At 40.6% G+C, this 24,937-nt stretch overlaps 2 protein-coding genes across 11 annotated transcripts; both read right to left on the bottom strand.

The window, feature by feature from the left end:
* Positions 1 to 16: 16 nt before the first annotated feature.
* LOC120811222 (NACHT, LRR and PYD domains-containing protein 1 homolog) lies at positions 17 to 9,118 on the bottom strand. Of its 10 annotated transcripts, none has more exons than XR_013453644.1 (19): positions 8,264 to 8,477; positions 7,432 to 7,457; positions 7,174 to 7,245; positions 6,755 to 7,043; positions 6,494 to 6,534; positions 6,096 to 6,372; positions 5,714 to 5,760; positions 5,014 to 5,296; positions 4,787 to 4,836; positions 4,178 to 4,298; positions 3,752 to 3,780; positions 3,590 to 3,660; positions 3,206 to 3,429; positions 2,880 to 3,130; positions 2,631 to 2,759; positions 2,120 to 2,505; positions 1,972 to 1,989; positions 1,494 to 1,538; positions 17 to 1,271 (listed from the first exon to the last, which is right to left on the bottom strand). XR_013453644.1 is itself a non-coding variant. In XM_078094758.1 (19 exons), the coding sequence occupies exons 3-19, from the start codon at positions 7,192 to 7,194 to the stop codon at positions 1,009 to 1,011; spliced, it is 2,295 nt and encodes a 764-aa protein (XP_077950884.1). In that variant the 5' UTR covers positions 7,195 to 7,245; positions 7,432 to 7,457; positions 8,264 to 9,118; the 3' UTR covers positions 17 to 1,008. The 10 variants fall into 10 exon arrangements, 7 of the variants coding, with proteins under 7 accessions (XP_077950884.1, XP_077950885.1, XP_077950883.1 ...); XM_078094758.1 differs by having other exon boundaries at positions 2,120 to 2,255; positions 8,264 to 9,118; XM_078094759.1 differs by having other exon boundaries at positions 2,120 to 2,255; positions 7,387 to 7,457; positions 8,264 to 8,395.
* Positions 9,119 to 11,082: 1,964 nt separating this feature from the next.
* Positions 11,083 to 24,935, bottom strand: LOC120811225 (uncharacterized). Its single transcript, XM_078094147.1, has 23 exons — positions 24,775 to 24,935; positions 23,839 to 23,879; positions 23,042 to 23,101; positions 22,125 to 22,393; positions 21,720 to 22,002; positions 21,569 to 21,612; positions 20,903 to 21,194; positions 20,623 to 20,663; positions 20,201 to 20,462; positions 20,034 to 20,098; positions 17,684 to 17,966; positions 17,579 to 17,604; positions 15,775 to 15,840; positions 15,628 to 15,682; positions 15,422 to 15,504; positions 15,205 to 15,278; positions 14,794 to 15,008; positions 14,441 to 14,691; positions 14,210 to 14,338; positions 13,906 to 14,041; positions 13,772 to 13,801; positions 12,250 to 12,309; positions 11,083 to 11,993 (listed from the first exon to the last, which is right to left on the bottom strand). The coding sequence occupies exons 2-23, from the start codon at positions 23,846 to 23,848 to the stop codon at positions 11,728 to 11,730; spliced, it is 3,000 nt and encodes a 999-aa protein (XP_077950273.1). The 5' UTR covers positions 23,849 to 23,879; positions 24,775 to 24,935; the 3' UTR covers positions 11,083 to 11,727.
* Between the last annotated feature and the right edge of the window lie 2 nt (positions 24,936 to 24,937).

The following is a 24,937-nucleotide window of genomic DNA, read 5'->3' as shown; positions in this document are numbered from 1 at the left end:
ATGAGTGGATACAAAATGAGGAATAGATACAAAAATGTATTTATTATATACAAAATAAAACGCAACATAGTGTCACGGTGTGGTTTTATTTCCTGTCTTATTTTGTAGTTTTCTGCTTCTTGTCTCCCTGGGTAACTTCACTTCCTGCCTTGTCCTGTCATCGTCTGTGATTGTCTGATTGTTTCCACCTGTGTCCAATCACCTGCACCTCCCTAGTGTATTTATTTTGCGGTGTGTGTCTCCTGTCACTTGTCGTGTCATTGTCTGTCAATCGTCCTGGATGTTTCCTATTGTTTGTCCTGGATGTCACTAGTTCCTGCCTGCCTTTTTGCCCGTTGGCCTTTTGCTTTGTTTCTGCCTTTTGACTATTAAAGTCTTTTTGTTTTCTAAAAAACTCTGCATTTGAGTCCTGCCTCCCACGCAACCCCTGACACAAAGAGTCAGTAATTATAATAGAAAATTTAAAACATAATGGAAGAGAACATTATTTTGTATTGACACAACATCTGGGCGTCAGTGGTTAAAACGAAGGATCTTGAAAGTGGAAATAACACTTTAAAAGGATTTAAAATGATTTCTGAAGCAGAAGTGTCCCGTTAAATGAAACCGTCTCCTCTGCGTACTCTGGAAGGGACACAGACACACACGGCTCCAAAAGTCAAAGGTTAAACCCGTTTTCATGGTGAACATGTTTTAGTTCATATGAAAATAATTTAGTGAACTCAATAGTGTACATGGGAATAGAAATCAGAGGTTAAACCTGCTTTCATGATCAAGTGTGTTTTGATTTATATTAAAATATCAGTTAGTTCATTTCTCACGTGATTGTCTGATAAACATTCAAATGGATGCTCAAATTTGAATTAAAACGTATCTCATTTTGAGCATCGCTGATCAGGTGGAAGAGGCACCACATCTCATACAAGTCCACTAATTTTAATCTAACAGGAGGTCAGTCGTTTGAATATTACCCCCCACACTTTCCACTGTTATTTTTGTAATGAACATTCACTCCTTTTTCTGAAGATCTTTCATGAGAAATTTCTCCTTCTTCTCGAGGATTTTGTAGAAGAGGTCTTTGCCGGCACGTCCAGAACCGTCCAGGAGATCACAGAGCTCCCTCATCCGATCCCTCCTAGTAGTGAGAGCCATGATTTCATCATAATGCCCCTTCGAGATGACTTCTTCATCGATGAGGTCATCCAAAATGGGCGCAACGTTGGTCACTCTGTTGATCAGCGCAGTTCTGTGTTTATCCACAAAGTGTTTCTCTAGGGAGAGAAGAAGAAATGACTCCATGACGACAGAATACAATTTCCCAAAAGTGTTCATTGCTCTGCAGCATGTGCTGTGTTTGGAGAACAAGTTGCACCTGTTCTAAACATCCAACCGTGCAGCAACACAGAAATGAGGTTCATTGGGGACGTTCTGGATTTTCTAACAATCGGATCAGTGGCTGATGAATTATATTAGCAAAGAAGACGTGCCGCTACCTGCGCTGCCATCTCGCGCCGGGGTGTTCACACCAGCTGCTCCGGCTGAAACAAATTCATGGAACGTTAAAATTGTTTTGTGATGGAGTGTTTCAGTGTTCTCATACACAGCAAATAAAGAGATCACCTGTCAGGGTGGAAATAGAACACTAAGAAAAGTCAAATATTTTTACGGCACTTAAATCGTCCTCGACTTCATCTTCCTGATTTTAAAACACATTCTGCAAGTCAGCTTGATAAATGTAGAGTCAAGCAGTGTGACACAGGAAAAGTCTGCCCTTGGACAACAAAAAATACACAATCTGCAGATCTAAAATGATTGTCATTGCATTGGTTTGGGTTTCATCTAAAGTTACAGATTGAGTTGTTTTCCAAAGGACAGATTTAAATTTAAAGTAATTTGATCAATTTTACGCGTTCTGCAATCCAAATTGCACGTATTGGTAATAATCCTCTTGTTAATAATACAATGTCTTACCAGTGCTTTGGTATACATCTGAAAAGAAAATGCAAAGATTTATTAAATATATATATGCAGCGTATTTACTGCCATATATATATATACATATATATATATATAATTAGATTAACTAAAAGTGGTACTTTATTAAATATTTTATGATGACCTTTGCGAATTGCACAGGTCCAAACTGCTTGACTCTCATTTTCTTTTGAGAGCTTGAGCTTAAAGTTTGTTTCTGGATTGTCAATGAACACTTCGAAGAAATTTGGGTCTGTGCTTTCGTACCGGAGCATCAAGGTCTGCAAAGGGAAGAAAAAAAGGGACTTTGAGCTTAAAAAAACAAGAATAAACACAAGTATAGATAAATAAGATTGTGGGGTTATTTTTACTTCCATTAAAGAGACAGTGAGACAAGATATGAAGGAAATATCTGCTGTATAAATAACAGAACTCAAGGGTGGTGGAACCCTTGAGGTCGGACAGGTCTTGATACTTCATCACTCCAGCAGCTGGAGAAAGGAAACGTCTGTACGTCACGGTTCTCGAGAGCTACCACAAATATAGGAAAATGAGACTTCAGCACGTCACAAACATGTTTGTTCCGTGTTTAAAATATGCACTGTCACTATGGTATCCAACGCTTTTAGAAAATTGAAAAGCAGCTGCAAACATACCTCAGGAGAAATCTCTGCTTTTTCCAAATCTGCGGTTAAGATGAAACAATCCTTCATTTTCAGGGACTTCTCTGGGTGTGGCTTTCGGATGAGTTTGTATCCATAGGACAACATCCTCTTGTCCAATTCCTACAGAAGAAAACACTGCAAGGTTAAAGCAGCCAAAATCTTCTGCATTTCCTCAAAGTTATATGAGGTGTCATTCCCAATCTCATTATCATCGGTAATTCCAGTGAAATATTAAATAACCTGCTGCAGACCCAGATCACGTGGGATCAGGTACACATGGAGCGTGAGGAAGTCCGTGTTGGTCTTGTATATCAACACGTTACAGTCAACTTCGAATCGACAACCCCATCTCACCAGGAGCATTTTTAGAGAGAAAACAGGCTCAGACAGCTTGACATGGGACAATGTGACCTGGGACACTTTTTCCACATCATCTCCACAGTCCTCTATGTGCAGGACTGCGAACTTGTCCAATATCTCAGGATTGTTTTCTATACAGAACAAGAGCAAACAAAATGAGTGAGCAGAAATGATTGTTGTGTTGATATGTCTTCATGTCCACTTACCGATGCAGATCCAGTGTCGCAGGTACACTTCATCAAACTTCCCAGCAATCACTGTGATGTCCATCAGGGGACCTGCAGGCATGTATTGCAGGCTTCGGATCCTCTCCATGAGGACTTCATGAGACCCCATGTAGAGAAACTGGTACTTAAAGCTGACCGTTCCATTGCAGATCCAGCGCAAGCCAGAGACGCTGCATTCAAAGCTTCCCGCTTCGGACTGCAGGCTAAACATGAAAAAGAAAACAAGCGAGCTGAAAAAGTATAGTCAGTATTACTCTCACATTGCGTCACAGCACTGAGACATGTTTTAGTTTTCCTTTCATAAAACTTTCAAGAACCAAGTTTCCCTCCTGTTGGCTGTGCCTCAGGATGTGATGTTTTTACCTGTAAGTTGGAGCCTCATCAGTACCTTTCCTGTCCTCTTCAGGTTCCAGTTGAGTCCATTCACCAGAGTCCTGCAGAGAACAATCCTTTTTTAAAAGGAGCTAAGATCCTTCTTCTCGCTAGATTCCATATATTAAAAAATAAAATAATGTTAGGACTTACGCTGATGCTTTCACAACTTCTTGAAGGCTCTTTTGAAGACATGAATGATAAGTTCAGAATATGTTACATATTATGAACTATATATTATGTTGATATATGAAATCATCTGCAACAATAATGAAATAATGATTTGACTACAGGAAGTTCTATTCGTTATTTCTGGGTGTGATCTAGCTTACGGCAATAACATTGGTTCAAATCACCTCAAAATGTGTCACGGTGGAGGATCCCTCAACCCAACAACTCCCAGTATCCTTCATTCACTGCAGTAATTCATACGGTAGAAATGATTTTGATACCAGTCGGGCTAATATGTTAATACGGGTAGTTTTTACATGGACAGAGCCAACACAAACAAAATATAACGTTCAGAAGAAACACACAAGTCCTCTGGACTGCCCATATTCAAATAATAAAATCCTCTACCTTTGAATCCTGAGCTGGTATTAGATGAACTCAGTGATGATTCCATCTCCTTTAAAACCTTCTCCGACCAACATTGTTTTATATTTCTATATCTCGTCGTACGGTATCGTCGTGATTTGCTCTGATGGATTCAAAAAAGTCAAAAGGCATTTTATCTCCACCGTGATGATGTAGCTTTACATTTCTATGCATCAATGTCAAAACAAATATTCAGGTCACGTTAGACACAGTCAAACATCACAAGGATGATTTTATTAAAGAAACAACGCATGATGTTTAGTGTCATCTGGTTTCGAGTTACTAAATACTAAATAGCTGCCCGCTTGCTGCTCGCTCGTTATTCAAGACGCTGCCTTCAGGTAGCGAGAGGCATCTTAAGGATTTGTGTCACTACTAGGAGCTACTGTTTCTTTTTCATGACTGGATAATTGCTTTTATCAACAAATATTAAATGTTTAGGAACAACAGGAAATTCTTAAAACTACAATCCGTAACTGTACTTTCTCAACTCTCTTCAACTCTCCCTGTGCCACTGAAAGCGGGAATGATGAGATGTTTCAGTCATTTCTACAGCAGATGTGATGTTTCTGCTTAAAAAAAAAGTCCTACCGGTATAGGGGAGGAAATAGGAATTTCTTCAGAACTTTTCCATCCCAACTCTGTAGAAAAAGAAAACATGAAAATTATTATTATTATGTTGCTTTTAAAGAAAATCAAATACTATTCTTTTCATTCCTGAATGAATAAAGTTTAAACCCAAGTTCACAATCTGTGTATTAGAGTCATAAGAAACAAATGGTGGTGCAATGAATCAGTTTCTGTCTCTTGTCTCTGACCTTTGAGTCCCCAGCTGGTCTCTGGCAACGTCTCCTCTGGGACGATCCTCATGTCCATTAGAACCTCCTCGGTCACCTCAAGAGACTGTGGCTTGTGCTCCATCAGCACTACGAGTTGATATGCAGTTTCTGCCCATTCCAGTGTGCTCCATGAGATGTTCGGGAGACTCTTCTTGAAGTACGTGAACTGCAGCAGCCACTTGAATTTCTCAAACTCCTCGATACTCAACGCTTTGACTTTTGGTAGAAGACTCATTTCCACAGCTGCTGTTTGTATTTTCAACTGAAAAATTGTTGTTGAAAGGAAATGTAACATTTTTTCACTGGGACGGTTAAAGATTTGTTTCATTGCATTTTGTCAGTGTTTTAGACGAAAAACAGAGAGCTTTTATTTTAAGACAATGAGACACAAATATCTGATTTAATTAAGTTGATTGCATTGTTCCCTTTCAAATGCAAAGTATTGTGTATTTATTTATTGTATTTATCAAAAGATGAATGCTCTCATCTTTCGACCAACCAAGTCATTAAATGGTTTTCTCATCTCATCTCCACTTCAGTAGTAGAGCAGCAGAGCATTAATCATATCTTTCGTTAGATGAAATGATAACTAAAGAGCTTAACCGTAACGACGTGAGAGCAATCCAATTTTTAATAATTGTGTATTTTTTACCGTTGTGATGTTTAATGTCAGACTCACTCTTTGCTTTGACAGTGCAGCGTGATGTTTTTCCACAGAAGGTTCCTCTGAGGAGAAGAGAAAGAGTTAAATGACTCAGGGGATTATAATAAAATGTTATATAGAGAATAGGATCGACTATAATAAGGCTCAGTGAATTTAAAAGGAGAAAATTTGAATTTGAAGCATTAAAAAAGACTTGCAACCCGGACTAAACTCTGTGAACTTTTTGGATGACTTGTGTTTGTGATTGAATGAATTATTCAATTAACTATTTATTGATCCCGCTCCAGTTTTCAAGCTCTACTCAGGTTGAGGTCTACTTTTAAATGATCATTCCATAATGTATTTATGAGACCTTTGATTACGTAATGTGACAGCTTTCCTATCTTCTCTGATCTACCTGTGAGTCCTAAGCTGGACGCTGACAATTTCTGCATCAGATCGCTCCTGTTCATTTTCTCCATGACTTCTCTCGTTAAATCCAGAGAGCGTCGGCCATAAGTCTGCATCATCTCGTCCACCGTGTCTGCAGCGTCACTCGGTCCAAACCAGATCCATTGGTGTTCCCTCTGGGAGACAATCAACTGCAGGAGCTCCTTGAATTTCTGGAGCTCCTTGTTCCTAAAACCAGTGACGGTTTCCAAAAGCACCTGTTTCACTGCCGCCATTGTTGCTACCTGAAATGATCAATGCATTGGTGAGTCTCCTTGCACCTCATTAATGGAAGTAAATGTACATTCTGAAATAAAATAAATAAAGCTTTGCTGTGTAGAGTCGGGCGGATGTGACATTACTCACTTTCTGGATCAGTGCAGGTCGCTCTACTTTGGAACTTTTCTCTGAAACACGAATGTGACAAAAGTTATGAGCTACTGGTCTTCACAGATAAACTTAATCATCAGAATGTATTGCCTCGTCAAAATGTACACACAATTAGACCTGAACGTCAACATTTTTGACCCCATCTCCAATTTTTTCTAATATTTTACATTCATAGCCTTTAAGTCGATGTTCTACACCAAATTCTCCTTATTTTCTCTGTATTGAAAAGGATCCTACTTTTGGGTCCCGGGCTGCTTGGAGGCAATTTATTCTTCAGATCGGTCCTCTCGAAATACTTTAAATGCTCCTTAATCATCGTCAAAGACTGTTGGCCGTAGCTCAGCACCATTAAAAACACGGTGTCCTGCTTGTCTCTCCTGCTCAGTAGCCTCCACGGGAAGTCTGAGGAAGGTCTGTCGAAGTCAATTTCATTCAGGAGAAACTGCTGAAAACGCTTGAACTCTGAGGAAGTCAAATCCATCACAGTTTCCAAAAGCAGCTCAATAAGAGACGCCATCGCTTCCACCTGGTGAATTCAAAGCAAATTTTCACGTCAGCACTGATAGGAGTGACCATATTTGCCATATTTATCTCATTAGCCACTTTCTAAAAACGGATTGTTTCTGCATGGATCAAGTAACATCAATGTGGTTTACCTTCGTCTCCCCCAACGACATGACTTTCTTTTCACTTCCTGGTTGGAAATCTTTTAAAAACGGCTCCAAAAGCTGCAAAGAGCATCTTGATTTAAAACATGTTTAACCAGTTAAATATTTTCTTATAATATATAAAAGTATCGAACACATATATTTTGAATTTATCTTTCTGTGAAAGTTAGAAAAAAACCAAGAAGAATTTACTAAATCTACCTCTTAATGTTTGTATTATTGTAAGAGTGGTGTGAAACTACTCACACTGTGGATCAGCGGGGACTGCTGCTCTGAGAACAAAAGAAAATAAATATGAAAATCATTTTCCAGCGCTAAAATGTTTGATGGAATCATATGTAGTTGTTATTACACACCGAGTGAAAAGACCTGATCAAAGTACATTTGCATAAAATAGATGTTCAGGTTGTCGCAGCTAAAACAAATTAATGAAACATTGAAATTGTTCCATGATGGACTGTTGCAGTGGTCATGCACATCGAATACTGTTTTAAAATGTTTATTTCCGATTTAAAAGGGCTTCGAAAGATAAGACTACTACTTTTTAAAGCAACAATGTGTGGCAGTTGTTCCTAAACCTACTGGAGGTGTAGATTAAACATGCAGCTTATTTTAAGGAAGTCTTCAAACTAATGGGCACTGTTCTGTCTTGTCGTCCATTGTCGTACTGTCTGCTAATACGAACCAACCATCAAGTCAAATTCCTTGTATGTCTGATATATTATGGCAATAAATGTTTCCTGATTTCCTGTTAAAGAGTATTTATTGCATTTGATATTTTTCGCCAAAGAACTAGTGCATCACTTGGCAAAAAAAGCAGAATTTCTAATCTGCAAAATCTCTCTTCAATCGTCATTTGCAACACCTTTCTGTCTTTTATACACTGAATATAGATTGTTACCACATATATTCAATACGTTTTACGTTGCTGTGCTGCTTTCATGTGGTTGACAACCTGAACTGGGTGATAAGAGTGAGCTGACTGTGTACATTACATTACAGGTCATTTAGCAGACGCTTTTATCCAAAGCGACGTACATGCTATGAAAGTGAAAGTAAGAAAAAAACGCTTTCAAACCTTTTGATATCCGCTCGTAGCTGTGGTTAATTTTTTATCTGATGGCCGTTAATCATAGGGCTTTAGTAGAAGTCTGCTGCCCTCCCGATGAAGTTTCCCTCCGGTGACGGCTGTTCCCCGTAGTTACATCCCTACTGGTTGTTACACCTACTGGTTTTCCTACGCGTGCGTGTTTGTGTTTACTCCACAGCAGCAGATTGCCCGCCTCAGTTCCCTGATTCGTCACACATTCACAAACACATTGATGAAAATCTTCAAAACGCATCACAAATCCATTGCAGCGTTTACGGTTGTGTACGTGAGCACCACATCACAGCCACGTTTGAAAACATTTATATAAAAATATATATTAAAAGGAAAGATCGGCACAACTTGGATTCGAACCCGGTGGGTCAAAACATCAAAAAACCAACCTGTTGGCTGGTTTTAGCAGTGCGCCACGAAAACTCACAGGCTAACCTCATCCTTTATATAATTTATCCGCGCGTGTACGTTTTGACAGTCCCTTTTACCGTAAGAAACAGAAAACGAAAACACTCGTTTTCTCGCTTTTCGTTTTAAATCCAAAACGTCAGAGCGACGCAGACGCAAGCCCCCTTGCGTGTCACTTGCGTCGCTTTTCACACCTCCTTGCGTCCTTGCGTGTGTCAAACCATTTTTCTAGGCTTGCGTCGCTTGCAATCCTTGCAAAGTAAAAGCCTGAATTGTCATTTACATGCACGGTGGTGTGGTGGTTAGCACTTCCTCCTCACAGCAAGAAGGTCCTGGGTTCGATTCCGCTCAGTGGCTCAGTGTCCAAAGACATGCACTGGGGATCAGGTCAATAGGTGACTTTAAATTGCCCGTAGATGTGTGAGTGTGAATGGTTGTGTGTCTCTGGGTAGCCCTGCGATTGGCTGGCGACCAATCCAGGATGTACCCTGTCTATTGCCCCAAGTTGGCTGGGATGGACTCCCGCAACCCTGTATGCAGGATAAGAGGTTTGAGAACTTCCTCATAAAAATTTTGTGGGGATATTTAAACTGCTTGTTATAAGTCTATTTTACGGTGGCCCTGAAGTGCAAAACACAACGCATTAACTTCTTACGGAAAGGGTCGGGCCTTATAGCAGATAGCAGAGGACGGACCCTTCTGATTGGACAGACGAACTGTCTGTCTTTTAACCCTCTTAATCCGAAGCCTTGTCGCCGGCGACGGAAAGTGACTTACCGTGACCCCTTAACTATTCACACAATCGGATTCTGAAAGATGAGAAATGCCGCTTTCTAGATATTCTGGCAATCAATAAATCAGTGGCGGGACTGAGAGGCTGTGATGAGGGGGGGGAGTGAGCGCAGCCGGAGAGCCGCAGCAGAAAGTCACGGAGAGATGGCGATGTTTTACGAGTGTCTTAAAAGTGTCCTACTAGTGTTTCACCATTGTTTTACCGGTGTCTTGTTGTTCAATTATATTTAGGTGTTGTACTTAAAAGTAAATAAAAGTGTGTGGGTGGGGGGGGCCGCGGACGCTACGGCCGACACGGCTCGGAGACCGGCGTCCAATCCTTGGCGTGAGGAATTGGATGTGTGGGGGGATTGCGTGACTGTCTCGCTCGATGCGTGACCACTTGAGAGCCCTGTATCATTTCCTGTTAAAAGACAGACAGTCCGTCTGTCCAATTAGAAGGGTCCGTCCTCTGCTATAAGGCCCTACCCTTTCCGTAAGGAGTTAATTTTGTTGTGTTTTCCTATTTGCCACTGTATTTTGCACTTCAGAAGAAGATTGCATATTTCTACATACTTATTGTTGATGATTATCATCGGTGCCGGCAGGTAAGAGGCTCAGGGTATCACTGGACTGCTGAAAGGTAACAGAGGCTCAGGACAACCAGAACCAGGTCTTTGTGGTGCAGACCCTGCTATCTAAACATACATAGTGAGACATAGCAGCAGGATGAATATCATCATAAATGCTTGATATAAAACGGTTCTGTTAATGTGTAAGAAATATGTTCAGGTGGAAGAGTCTTATGTTTGGTTGAAAAGGCTGATTAGTATTTCCTCTTGAGATCAGCAATAAGTTATGACAGCCTCTGCTGGAGGATTTTGTAGAAGACTTCTTTGCCGTCACGTCCAGCAGTGTTCAGAGGACCAGAGTAGAGCTTCCTCATCTGATCCCTCTGGTTAGAGATAACCAAGATTTTATCATAACTCCCCTGGGAGACGACTTCTTTGTCAAGAAGATAATCCAAAATGGCCCCAAAATTGTTCACTCTATCGATCAGCGCGGCTTTGTGTTCATCCACGAAATATCCACTGCCCCTGTGGAAAACAGGAACAATGACTCTATAACGACGTGTTGGATTTCGAGCAAGCGCAAAGCTAACTTTATCTAATTGTAAGAAAAGGCCTTTCAAATTCTGTGAGAGTGATTTGTATCGTTCAGTTGTGAGTGTTCTGCAGTTTGTTCTGACGTCATAGACAATGAATAAGGGAACATCTCCAAATGTCATTTCCATATTTTATTCATGATCACTAATTGGCTTTCTTTTCTTGATTCACAAACATAACATTTTTCCTGAATAAGCGTTGTAGTGTAACCTGGGGAGGCTGTTACTTTTATGGTCAATGTACACTTAGCGATGATGTTATTCAATACTTATCCCAAACAAAATGTACAATCTAACTGAAAAGAAGATCCATCAGCAGGTGTGTTCATACCTCTCCTTTCGTTCACGTCAGAGGTTAAACTCGGTTTCATGATCAAGCATGTTTTGATTTATATTCTGTTGTGGAAGATTTTCTCATGCAATCCAGAATCAGTTATAAAGTCTCTGTGAATCAAAGTTGTTTTTTCCGTTTATTTCTCGCAAGGAAGAAGTCTACAACAGCTGTACATAGACAGGCATCGGCAAGCTTCTTCTTTATGTTTGAGAGCACAGATATATTTATACATTGACAGGGTTAACACCGGAGGCAGCAACGAGGACTCACAAGGCAGTTAAAACGTATGTTTGATTAGATTTAGGACTGAGGCTGGAGAAATTCACACCTTCTCCTTTGTCCACGCAGCTTTGTTATGCAAAGACAAATGGGATCAAAGAGGAGAGGTGCTCTGAGATTCTTCTGCTCAGAAGGTTCCCACACAGCCGGCGTTGTGGAATTTCCTCACAGCTGAAGTCATGATTAGCTTTAGACATTAATCTAACAAAATATTATGGCATCATTATATTTTACCATTCCAATTCATTTCTCACGTGATCGTCTGATAAACATTCCAATTGATTGTCAAACCTGAATTATCTTGATCATTATTAATCATGTGGAAGAGGCACCACATCTCGTACAAATGTCCAGTAAATTAAATGTAACAGGAGGTCAGTCGTTTGAAGATTAGAGACATGGCGATAACATAAACATTCCCCTTGTTATTTTTGTAAATGGGCCCAGTTATACTGTATATTTGGGATAAAAATGAATGAACATTCACTTCTTTTTCTGAAGATCTTTCATGAGAAATTTCTCCTTCTTCTCGAGGATTTTGTAGAAGAAGTCTTTGCCGGCACGTCCAGAACCGTCCAGGGGACCAGAGAAAAGCTTCCTCATTTGATCCCTCCTGGTAGAGAGAGCCATGATTTCCTCATAACTCCCCTTCGAGATGACTTCTCCATCGAGGAGGTCATCCAAGATGGCTGCAACGTTGGTCACTCTGTCGATCAGCGCAGTTCTGTGTTCATCCACAAAGTGTTTCTCTGGGGAGAGAAGAAACAATGACTCCACGACGACAGAATACAATTTCCCAAAAGTGTCAAACTAACAACACGCTGCACTCGTCTGCTCCGTTCATTGCTCTGCAGCATGTGCTGTGTTTGGAGAACAAGTTGCACCTGTTCTAAACATCCAACCGTGCAGCAACACAGAAATGAGGTTCATTGGGGACGTTCTGGATTTTCTAACAATCGGATCAGTGGCTGATGAATTAAATTAGCAAAGAAGACGTGCCGCTACCTGCGCTGCCATCTGGTGCCGTGGTGTTCACACCAGCTGCTCCGGCTGAGGGTGTCGCAGCTGAAAGAAATTGATGAAAAAATGTGAAAACGTTTGTGATGGAGCGTTTTAGTGTTCACATACACATTGCATTACATTACATTACAGGTCATTTAGCAGACGCTTTTATCCAAAGTGATTTACATTACACTTTAAACACATGGCTTTTTTCACATTTTGCCTGTAGAGCAATTAGGGGTTAGGTGTCTTGGTCAGGGACACTTCGACATAGAACATGTGGCAGCCTGGACTTGAACCACCAACCTTGTGCTTCCCAGCACACCTTCTCTACAGCAGCAGACAAAGCGTGGAAATAGAACACTAATTCTAGAGCCCCAACACATTTCCATTGCATGTGTTAATCTGGTCGAACGGGGGTAACATGTTCGGACGCGTGTTCTGCCACAAATAAATGTACTGTCCAGTGCACTGAGTGTCTTCATGTCATCTTTAATCCGTGCTCCGCATACAATTACCAATGTCCATTTCCTTGCATTGCATCACATGTTTTGGTTACAGGCACCACAAAGCATAAGACGCCACCTCGTTGCACGACACGTTGACACGTGCGACACGTTGAAAAACTGTCTGCTTCCCATAGCCGTTCTCATTAGCAGGCACTTAAATGCATTTTTATGGAAATGTGCCACCTTGTGTTCATGTGTTGGAACTGCATGTCCTGATTCACCTGGTGTTTTCCTCAAGATAAACAAAATCACCAAAACCTGCATTATGGCTCCAACACTAATAAAAGTAACATGTTTTTCCTGCACTTAAATCGTCCTCGACTTCATCTTCCTGATTTTAAAACACATTCTGCGAGTCGGCCTCAGCTTCATAAATGTAGAGTCAAGCAGTGTGACACAGAGAAAGGAAACCTAGTGGTGTAGATATTAACCAAAACTCCTTCTCTCATCATTAGTCTCTCCACAAACTGAGCAGCAAGCCTGAAAAATTTAACTTAAATTTGATGTAACATTTGAATAATTGAGTATTTTATTTTCCGAACATTTATTTCTTTTATACAGCTGTAGGCTTTGTTATCACATTAGTTCGATATGTTTATTGATGTACGCTTTTATGGTTTGGTGAGCTAAAGATGCAGGAAAACAAAGTAGTGTTCTGTAATTTATAAAGAATTCTATAATAAATATTAACTTGTTTTTGTTTGACCTGTTTAAAATTGTATTTTACATTATATTATTATAATGTATTATATGATTATAATGTAATTCAATGTTAGGAAGGTGTGGAAAATAGAGATTATTCAGATCTTAATTCAGCCAGTGTGGTGTTATATACAAATAAATATATATATATTTATTTATTTGTATATAACACCACACTGGCTGAATATATATATATATATATATATATATGAATAATATATTAATGTAAATATTATATATAATGAAACAGCTTTTCCACGGTCTAACATCCGAATTGCGGTCCATTTAAGTACAAATAATTAGAAATGTCTTACCATGTATATGATCAATGCTTTGGTATTCATCTGAAAATATAATGCAGAGGAAAAGGAAATATGAATAAAAATGTTTTTTAACAGACATCTGTAGGCGGTGTAGATTCATTCTTGTTCTTTCATTTGAAACTGACCTTTTCGAATTGTCCTTTTCCACACTATTTGATGGTCTTTTTTTTTATGTTTGAGCACGAGTTCAAAGTCTGTGTCTGGATTTTTACTGTAGACCTCGTAGAAATTTGGGCTGCTGCCACATCGAAGCTTTAAGTCCTGTCGAAAAAAAAATCTGAAAGTAACAATGTTTGACTTTGATCTAAAGTTTGCATCTGTAATACGTTTTACAAATATGTGGCATCATTCTGTCATAATTTCCCTTTTCTTTAATATACAAACAAGAGCTCACTTATGAACCAGATAAGAAATAAGTAAAGGAAATACCTCAGGAGTAATTTCTGCACCCTTTAAAACTGCGGTTAAGATGAAACGATCGTTCATTTTCACAGAAGTATTTGGATGTGGCTTATCGATTAATTTGTATCCTTTGAATATTTGCCTCCTGTCAATTTCCTGTATAAAAACACAAAAACCTTCTCAACATATGTCTACTCTGATTGTTCTCATTCATTCAAATTGTCATTGTAATCGGTTGGCAGTAAGAGATGAAAGTACCTGCTGCAGACCCGGATCACATGGGATCAGGTACACATGGAGCGTGAGGAAGGCCGTGTTGGTCTTATATATCAACACGTTACAGTGTATTCTCACTGGAATGCCCATTCTCAGCAGGACCGCTCTTGGGGAGAAAACAGGCTCAGACAGCTTGACATGGAACGATGTGACCTGGGACACTTTTTCCACATCATCTCCACAGTCGTTTATGTGCAGGACTGCAAACTTGTCCAATATCTCAGGATTGTTTTCTATACAGAACAAAAGCAAAGAGAAAAGGACTTTATCTGTTTTTGTTTTGTTCTTTTAAAAGTCGTACGTTTTATGTACAAATTGTCTTCATGTCCACCTACCGATGCAGATCCAGTGTGGCAGATGCACTTCATCGAACCTCCCAGTAACCACTGTGATGTCCATCAGGGGACCTGCAGGCATGTATTGCAGGCTTTTCATCCTCTCCATGTGTTCCTCCCAGGAACAAAACTGGTACTTAAAACTGACCGTTCCATTACAGATCCAGCGCAAGCCAGAGACGCTGCATTCATAGTTTCCTGCTTTAGACTGCAAGCTAAACACGAAAAAGAAAACAACAGTTTTTTTATATGGACAAAAATACTATATTAGGCAACAAAGTACAGAAGTTTATTTGTGCTTATAATTGTCATATTGTGTTGCAAGCAGTAACGACACAGAGAAATATTTCCTTCAGGGAAAGAATCACAGGAAATAAGCTCATTTGTTTCCTTACTGCTCCAATGATTTACCGGTAAGTTGGAGCATCGTCTGCATCCGCACTGTTCACCTCAGGGTCAAGTTTGGTCCATTCACTGGAGCCCTGCTACAGAGGACAACGATGGTAAACACACGGTGATGTGTCTCCTCATGAATCAAACAATGAATGGAATAAATTACCATCATGCTTCCTCTCTCCTCGTGAATTTGTTTCAATTGCTGTGTGTGAGTGTGAATGGTTGGTTGTACCTGCGTCTGCACTGCAATTGGCTGGTGACCAGTCCAGGTGGAAGCCTCATCCATTCCTAGCAGGGATTGACGCAAGCGCAACCCTGTATGAAGGATAAGCGGTTTGAAGATGGATGGATGCTCTGAAGTTCATTTTGTGCTTTATGTCTCAGGTATAATTTGGCTAGATTTGATATTCTTTGCCATATATATATATATATACACACTTAGATATTCCAGGGTGTCCAAAGGATTCTCCTGAACTGATTTCTTGGAAGCTCCCTGGTGGGATGAAAGTAATGGGAATGCATTACTGTAATATCTCCATTGTAGTAATGAAACATTTAGCAAGTCATTAAAGTACTTTTATTTACCACATGAGGCTCAGTGATGCTGTGTTGGCTGGTCATCCACTGATGGAAAGGAGAATCCTCTGGATCCTTAGAGGTTCAGGGGAACTTAGTTAACTTAATTATCACAGCTGTAACCTTCTGCTCATCATCCCTCGGTCCTCTCAGCCAGCAGAGAGACAGAAAGCCGATGCACTCATTGATGAACACTGACCCGTGTGCTCCGAGGAGCCGGGCAGCAGACGAGAGCGCACGGCACTGAGCATCGTTTAATGTGAACTTTGTTTTGAAATAAAGTACGTTGCTGTCAACCTGAACGTCTGTAGACGGTGTCGTGTGTTGAAGAGGACCCGCGAGCAGCACTAGTGTCGGCTACAGATACGATTTGTGAAATCTGAGTTTGAGATTAGTGTATGTGCTCATTTCTGCATCACAACACCATTTGATACACTTTGGCCTCATTCATAAAACCTTGCGTAGGATTTGCGCCAGAAGTGGCGTACGGATGAAACATAGGACGTGTGTACGCACAGAAATATTCAGACTTATAAAACCGTGCGCACGCACGTCCTACGCAGTTTTCCCTTAATAAATCACAATCAATTCTAAATGCAGCGCAGCTTTTGCGGCTTCATACCACGCCCATAGTTGCCCATATATAGTCTGTGGAACGCCTACAAATTAATATTCATCGATTGCGAAATCATGACAAACACTGAGAGGAAAACGAAGAAACGTTACTTCACTCAGTGTGAAGTCGAAATTATCATTGGCGAGGTGGAAAGGAGAAGTAAAATGCTTTTTGGAGGGCACAGTATGGACGTTACTAATGCCAAAAAGGCACTTGAGTGGCAAAAGGTTGCAGGGGCTGCGAACGCTGCAGGAAAGCGTTCGTGGCCGAAATAAAGAAAAAATGGTCTGAAATCAAATTGGATGCAAAAAAGCGTTTAGCGCGCCATCGCCAAAGTGTGTCTGCTACGGGTGGGGAGAGGGGACACCGACTGGCGGCAATGATTGGGGATCGGGGACAGGGTCTTGGCCAACGTCGGCGTCAGGGGGGTCGAGGCACGTTTGGAAGCTGTGCCACATTATGTAGCACAGCACATGCCAGCACGATTTTGCACACCTTTTCAGCAGTTTACAATAACCTCCCTCCAGTGCAGTCGAGGCAGCGCCATCTGCCCTTAAACAGGCCGATGGTGCGCTGCACTACAGCGCGAATCCTTCCATGTGCCACGTCTTCTAAGAGCGCAAGATCAGCCATTTCGCGTCATTACGCATTGTGATGGCATCATGGCATTTTATTCCATTTGATTGCACCTGACAAGCAACAGCTGTGTTTTGAGGATGAATTGCATAACATGCCAATATTATTGCAGAACATATTTCTTCGAATAATTGAAAATGTGTTAATTTGTTAATTTCAGTTTGTTTTACTAATCGATCAAACGGGTGTTCGTGTTATTTATGAGAGGCAGTATTGGCATTTCTTTTACACAACAGTGTAGTTTTACACACTTTCACACACGTTTGCGTGTTTCTTGCATTTGCCGACGGTTCTCATTTCACCCGTTTTTGTGCGTACGTATGGGTCCGAGCTTGCGTGAAGGACCGCACTTTTTTCCGTCAAGTTTGCTTTTTATAAATACCAATTATTGCGTAGAGAGCGGCGTACGCCTTCTTTTGTGCGTACGCAACGTTTATAAATGAGGCCCCAGATCACTGGATCTCATCAATTATACAGCCGATGTGATGTTTCTGGTTTAAAATCTGTTCACCTGTAACAATGAAATGAAAGCATTATTGTGTCTCATGTGACACTACTCACACCCATGAGATAAGTTGCTGATGGCCCTGTGGAGAAAATCACAAAGTGAGACATTGATCGACAGGTTCAGCATCCGATTCATCAATTTTGTAAATTCATTCTTACCTTGGGAAAAAACTCTTTTTGACAGTCTCTCCTGCAGGTCTTCCCAGAACATCCTCTTTAACACCTTCCTGGTCACCTCCACAGACTGTTGGTCGTAGGCCTCCATCATCAGCTTCACCATCTTCACTCGGCCTGCCCTCTCTAAACTGTGTCTTGGGATTCTTAGGAGACCTTTCTCACGTTGAGTGGACTGCAGGAGGCGTTTGAACTTCTTGAGGTCCTCCTCATTTAAATCCTTCATTGTTTGCAAAAGACTCTCCTGAACTGATGTCATGGTGGATTCCTGATGGATTAAAAGTAATCAGAGGGAATTTATGTAACATCTCCCTTGTAGTGTTTTAGATTGTATTAAATAATATAATTAATGTCATGTGATCACTCAATACAAATATAGCCTGTTCTATTGTTTGTTTTACATTGTTTTCTTAAAAAATATAGGGTCATTTATGTATCTCCTCTCATCCTATCAGTTATCTGGACTCCCCAGGAATCTACGCCAGGATCCTGTTTGTGGACTTCAGCTCTGCCTTCAAAACCATCGACTCCACCTGCAAGTGGATCACAGACTTCCTGTCTGACAGGAAGCAGCACGTGAAGCTGGGGAAACATGTCTCAGCCTCTCGGAACATCAGCACCGGTTCCCCCCAAGGCTGCGTTCTTTCCCCTCTGCTCTTCTCCCTGTACACCAACAGCTGCACCTCCAGTCACCAGTCCGTCAAGCTCCTGAAGTTTGCGGATGACACCACCCTCATTGGACTGATCTCTGGTGGGGATGAGTCCGCCTACAGGAGGGAGTCTGACCATCTGGTGTCGTGGTGCAGCCAGAACAACCTGGAGCTCAACGCTCTAAAGACAGTGGAGATGGTTGTGGATTTCCGGAGGAACAGAGCCCCACCTTCCCCCATCACCCTGTGCGACTCCCCCGTCACTATTGTGGATTCCTTCCGTTTCCTGGGCTCCATCATCACCCAGGACCTCAAGTGGGAGCTGAACATAAGCTCCATCACCAAGAAGCTTCAGCAGAGGTTGTTCTTCCTGAGGCAGCTGAAGAAATTCAACCTGCCAAAGACGATGATGGTCCACTTCTACACGGCCATCATGGAGTCCATCCTCTGCTCCTCCATCACCGTCTGGTACGCTGCAGCCACAGCCAAGGACAAGGGCAGGCTGCAGCGTGTCATCTGCTCAGAGAGGGTGATCGGCTGCAATCTGCCGTCCCTGCAGGACTTGTTCGCTTCCAGGTCTCTGAAGCGAGCTAAAAAGATCGTAGCCGACCCCTTTCACCCCGGACAAAACCTGTTTGTGCCTCTTCCATCTGGCAGGAGGCTGAGGTCCATCAGGACTAAGACCTCCCGCCACACCAACAGTTTCTTCCCGTCGGCAGTCGGGCTCATCAACAGAGCCGGTCCCCCACTGACTGGCTCTGACATTCCACCGGTCACTCCCCTTCACACTGCACATGTCACTTTAACTGTCATTTTTCACTCGTCACTTTGTCATCACTCATCATTTTGTCACTTGTTCGCTAGTGCACTTTATTTTTTTCATATTTTTTAACCTTTTAAATATTTTTAACTTTAACTTTATTCTCTTTTTGTACTAACCCGTAGCCTTATTCTACTAACCCATAGCATTAGCATTTGATTTTATTTTATTACTTGTGCACTGCTGTCTTGTTGTCTACTGTCACGCACCAACCAAGTCAAATTCCTTGTATGTTTGACATGATTTGGCAATAAATGTTTCCTGATTCCTGATTCCTGATACAGGCAACAGCTCCAGCAGGGGACACAAGCTTCCCTTTCCTGGTCCACATCTACCTCCGCTCCGCGTCTGTCACGGTGTGGTTTTATTTCCTGTCTTATTTTGTAGTTTTCTGCTTCTTGTCTCCCTGGGTAACTTCACTTCCTGCCTTGTCCTGTCATCGGCTGTGATTGTCTGATTGTTTCCACCTGTGTCCAATCACCTGCACCTCCCTAGTGTATTTAAGCGGTGTGTGTCTCCTGTCACTTGTCGCGTCATTGTCTATTGTCCCGGATGTGTCTTGTTCCTGCCTGCCTTTTTTCCCCCTCCGGTTCCTGTGTGCGTTTTTTCCCCTTGGCATTTTGCTTTGAACATTTTGACTATTAAAGTCTTTTTGGTTTAAAGTCTGCATTTTGAGTCCTGCCTTCCCACGCACCCCCTGACAGCGTCAGGCCTAACAACACCCCCGAACATTATTGGACGATAAAGTAAAGCTGCATGTACCTTATTGATTTAGTATGTATGTATGTTTGTATGTATGTATGTACGTGAACAGGATGGTATTCAATCAGCACGTATTAAATGAGAGTTGTGATGTTTGACTCACGCTCTGTGCAGGTTCATCTTGAGCTCGCTCTCCCACGGTCTCTCTCTCTCTCCCACTTGCCTTCACTGGTTGAGCACCAAAGGAGAAGAGACGTTTCAATGCTTTGTTTACTTATATTTTAGACATATATGAATATCTTTTCATTTGTTTTATTATCTTGGTTTTACCTTCAAAAAATGAGTTGGACAACGACCACCGTATTGTGTGACTTCTGCCCATCATCTCTAAAACCTCACAGGTTAAATCCACAGAATGAAGGCCGAAAGTCTCCAACATCAGATCCACTACTGATTCTCTGCCAAATGTTCGTCTCAACATTAATGAGAAGGGATTATTCTGTGAGATGATCGACGTGAGGATCTCCTTGAAATCACTAAAATCCTCCACTATTCCCAAAAGCAGATGTCTTACAGCTGCTTTTCTGGCTGCCTGAAAGAAATATTTATTCATATTCCTTATAATATGTAATACATTCATAAAAATACAAATAAGTACAAAACATGACTTTGGATCTAAATTGATGAAGAGTAAATTGCATTTGTTGAATATGAGCATTGTTTTAAATTGAGACAGATGTTGCGTTACTCACTCTCTGTATCAGTGCAGGTCTGTGTTCAGAGGAGAGTTTCTCTGAGGAGAAAGGAAGTAAAAGTCATGAGTCACTGATCTAACAAAACGTTTTGGTATCAGGCGACAATTTAGAAAAACAGAAATTTTCACCCAAACCTCCTCTGCAAAAATGTTCGATGCCTCATCGGTCACACAATAAATTTTATTTTATTCATAATGCAAAAAGAAGCAGATTATGGCACAACTTAAGATATTTGTGAAGTAGCAGTTTCATGGTTTTAGGTCGTTTATTGTCTTACTTTGGACTCCTGAGCTGCTGTGTGAAAGCTTCTGCACCAGATCAGTCCGGTTCATCTCATGTAAAAACTTCATGGTGTCCGTCACAGAGAGACGACCACAGGTCAGCACTATTACAAACACCACGTCCTGCACGTCTGTTGCATCTGACAACAGCCATCTGATATCAGAAGAGATGTACTGGTTGCGAGTTTTCCACAAAAACAAATGCTGCAACATCTTCAGCTCCCCGTCAGTTAAATCCTTCAGCGTTTCCAAAAGCAGCTCAATAGCAGACGCCATCGTCTCCACCAACTGTGGACGTATTAAAATAATTTAACCACATCAAACGATGATACAATAATATTTGTACATATGATATCAACTTGATCAAAATAAAGTTGGTCTTGTTCAAATCAAATAATAATTTGTCTAATGTACAAAATAATCACTGTAGAATGATCTACAAATTAACTTATTATTGATGAATCTGCTGATTATTTTCAAATATCAATGTTTGAGAGAGCAGAAAAGCAGAACATCTTCTACAATATTTACCATTTTTGTGAAAGAAAAAGTAGTTAAAAAATGAAAAGATTAAAATTGTTGTGATACATTTTTTGTTGATCAACTCATTGATTAACTGTTTGAGCTTTAGTTTGAATTCAGACAGAAGGGACATTACTCACTTTAGGATTCAGTTCAGGCCAAAGTTCAACCAAAGAGTGATCTTCTGAGGAGAGAGGAAATCTAGATGATTGATTTGAACACTAATGTTAAGAACTGCTGGTTACACACAGTCAGATTTAAGAATGACCCTCTCAGGTATCTCTGCTCTACCTTTGTGTCCCCAGGTGGGCAGCCTCTGGACCAGATCAGTCCGGTTCATGTCCACTAACACCTCCTTGGTCACCTCCACAGACCTTTGACCCCACGTCTGCACCATCACGTCCACCAGGTTCTTTGCAGTGTGTAAACTTTCCAATTGTCTCCACAAGTGTCTTGAAAAGCCGCACAAAAAGAACTTCCACAGCAGCAGCCAGTTGAATCTCTTTAGCTCTTTATCTCTCAAATCATGGAGGGTTTCCAAAAGCAGCTCTTTAACGGGCAGCTCTGCTTCCACCTGGAAAACATCCAATTATGTGTTTGTAAAGAAAGTATTTACCTATTGAGTCACATAAACTGACCTGTTAACCTGTGTGATCCACACCTCAAAAGGCTTCATATCATTAAGGATTTACTCACTGGCTCTTCTGTTCTCCTGAGCTCATGGATGAGATGTGGCTCATGTTCATTCAGGAGTTTGTAGAACATCTTGTTTCCTTCACCTCCGCTGACTGGCAAAGGCCAACGAAAGAGCTCCGCCATCTTCTCCTGAGAGGTTGGCAGAGGCTTCATCTGATCATAACTATATCGGGAGATTATCTTTTGGCGGAGGAGCTCATCCAAAATGGGTTTAATGTTGCTGACTCTCTTGATCAGCTCGACTCGATGTCTTTCCACAAAGTGCTCCCCTGAAGAAAGAGTGAAAATGAATTTCTTTGGAAGAGAAGTTTCATTGCAAGAAGTTTTAAAACTCCTCCTTAGTACAAATAACTGAGATCATTCTAATATATAAATGCAGGCCATGTTCTGCTTGGATTTTACAAGAAGAAGTATTAAGTTTCTGGCAGATTGATTTCTATGGTTGGGTTTTTTGTGTATTGCATTTAAGTATTTTAACACAAACATCTCGCATACAACTGTGTTTTATAGTAAAATTGACTCATGTTTTAATTTTGCTGTTTCAATTGTTTTCATTTAAATAACAGATTTAAAAGATGTAATTCAAACTACATCTGAAAGATGTATTTTTACATCTATGATATGATGTTTCCTCCAAATGTCATTCTGTAGAGCTCTCACATCTTTTTTTACAATTAAATGTATTTAACAAAATGTAGGTATTTAGCTTAGCTTAGCATAACGACTGGAGGCCCGAGAGAACAACTGGTCCATACAAATTGTGTGTTTCATTGCAGCAACCAAAAATTATATTGTGTGCTAATTGTTGAGCTTTTTAATAGTTGAGGTGCTGGAAGTTAGATATTTATACTCAGCCTAAACATTAATAATGAGGTGTCATGGTCAGAGAGGCGTTTAATGAGATGACATCATTCTACCTGTGTAGCCTCCTTCCGCCATGACATCAACACCAGGTGATCCATCTGAGGGTCTCGCAGCTGAAACAAACATCAGGTAAACTGAAATGACTTAATGATGGAGCGGTGCCCACGCATATTTACTAATGTTTCATAGAAAAACAAAACAGAAAATGAATGACAACATTCATGGTTTTCAAAACATGTGCCAACTTAAAAGTTTACTCGTGTCTTTTATACACTGAATATGGTTTGTTCTCACATCTGTTCAATATGTTTCACGTTGCTGTGCTGCTTTTATGTTGCAGACCAGCGATTCATACTGGTGGGCCGCGAGAGGTCATTTACAATAAATAAATAAAATGTTTTTCATTTTCAATTTTGAAAAGTTTGAAATTAATATAAAATTATTGATATTATTTGAACAATTCTAGCAGCACATTAGTTATTTGAAACATTAATTGATGAAGGGCAAACAATTTAAACGGCTGCTCTTGTCCGCCTGTCGTTATTCAACAAAAGGCGCCCTCTTGTAGTATTAAAGTAAATATATATGAGCTCCGGAGAAAATGGTGTACAAAACATACGTTGTCGGTTAATACATTTTTAATCGGTTAAATTCTTAAGGTCATTTAATCATCCCTAGTTTATGTTTTGATCAGAGTTGTGATTAAAGGTTTGGGTAGGCCGCAAAAGATTTTCAGATTTCAAATTGGGCCGCGGCATTGTTGAGTTTGGGAACCGCTGTTGTGTTGTAGACAACCTGAACTGGGTGAGTAAGAGTAAGATGACTGTGTACATGATATCTTTGCACCTACCTTCTGCCATCGTATTCACATCCGTTCCTGCAGCTGAGCGGCTGTAAAAAATAGGAAAAGCAATACTTTAAATACCAGTACTTTTGTTCTTAAGACTTCTACATTTAAATGTTAAACAAATGGTGTCTTTATTTAACATTCAGATCGCCAAGAAAACCTAATTACAGGTAACAGGTTTAATAGTAATAATAATTACTATTAAATAGTAATATTAATTATAATGAGCTAATTTCCCTTCACAATAATAGCAGACCACTCAGAGAGCAGGACATTTTAAAGCCCTTCAAACGCATAAAGCATGGAGTAGAGAGGGAGCACCGGGAACCGCAGGGTTGACGGTACAAATCCTGGTTGCTCCTGGTCCAATGTCGAAGCGTCCCGGAGCAAGACACCCAACCTCTAAATGCTCCCTCTGTGTGGTTTACAGTTAAATGCAATGCTTTGGATAAAAGAGTCAATGACATGTAATGTGATGTAGAATATCAGAATTAAAGCCCTTCAAAATGTTCCGCATAAGTATATTCTATAAGGTATCCACCACAGTCTTACCATCAGTGGAGAAAGAGGTAGAAATAGTAATGTTGTGTTAGAAATAGTGTTACAAGTAGAAGTACTATTAAAGGCTATTTCACTAGATCAGAATTTTGAATGAGTTTACCATAAATGTCAGTAAATAGGTAACTAAAATTGAAGTGTCTGCTGAGTTGACCACAGTCGGTTTCTTTCTGTCTGTCTGTCTGTCGTTGTGTTCTTTATCTAAGTATATTCTCAGTAATATCTTATCAAAAGGGTTGGGTTAGTTACATTTTCATTAGACTGATTGAACTGTCATTAGTCGAGTTAGTTCACTGTATTCACACATTATAGCGTTAACATTAAAGTGAAAGTAAAAAAAGGAAACAAATAAAAAGTTTGTCGAACTCTTTTTTTACAAACCTTTTTAAGAGAACTCGTAGCTGCAGTTCATTCTTGATATGATGGCAGTTAATCGCTCAAGACTTAAGTCGAAGTTTGCTCCTGTTTCCCTCCGGTAACCGGCGATTCCCGTAGTTCCCTCTTCCGGTTTCACCGTTTCTACCCGGCTGTCGCTTGTCAGTGA

The sequence above is a fragment of the Gasterosteus aculeatus genome, chromosome 20 (assembly GCF_964276395.1).
Source record: "Gasterosteus aculeatus chromosome 20, fGasAcu3.hap1.1, whole genome shotgun sequence".
NCBI lineage: Eukaryota > Metazoa > Chordata > Actinopteri > Perciformes > Gasterosteidae > Gasterosteus > Gasterosteus aculeatus.
The sequence above is the reverse complement of the archived record's forward strand: the minus strand, read 5'-3'. Positions and strand labels throughout refer to the sequence as shown.

Bases quoted from the DNA above. Each gene is read 5' to 3' on its own strand.
- LOC120811222 (XM_078094757.1), bottom strand. From the start codon at position 7,521: ATGATTCCATCAAACATTTTAGCGCTGGAAAATGATTTTCATATTTAT. The intron at 6,535-6,754 runs GTAGGATCCTTT...TTCGTGTTTCAG, and splicing joins AAGCAGCCCGGGACCCAAAA to AGAAAAGTTCCAAAGTAGAG. The intron at 6,373-6,493 runs GTGAGTAATGTC...TGATCATTTCAG, and splicing joins GACCTGCACTGATCCAGAAA to GTAGCAACAATGGCGGCAGT.
- LOC120811225 (XM_078094147.1), bottom strand. The intron at 22,003-22,124 runs GTGAGTAAATCC...GATGTTTTCCAG, and splicing joins TCAGGAGAACAGAAGAGCCA to GTGGAAGCAGAGCTGCCCGT. The intron at 15,505-15,627 runs GTGTGTATATAT...TCCTTCATACAG, and splicing joins GGACACCCTGGAATATCTAA to GGTTGCGCTTGCGTCAATCC.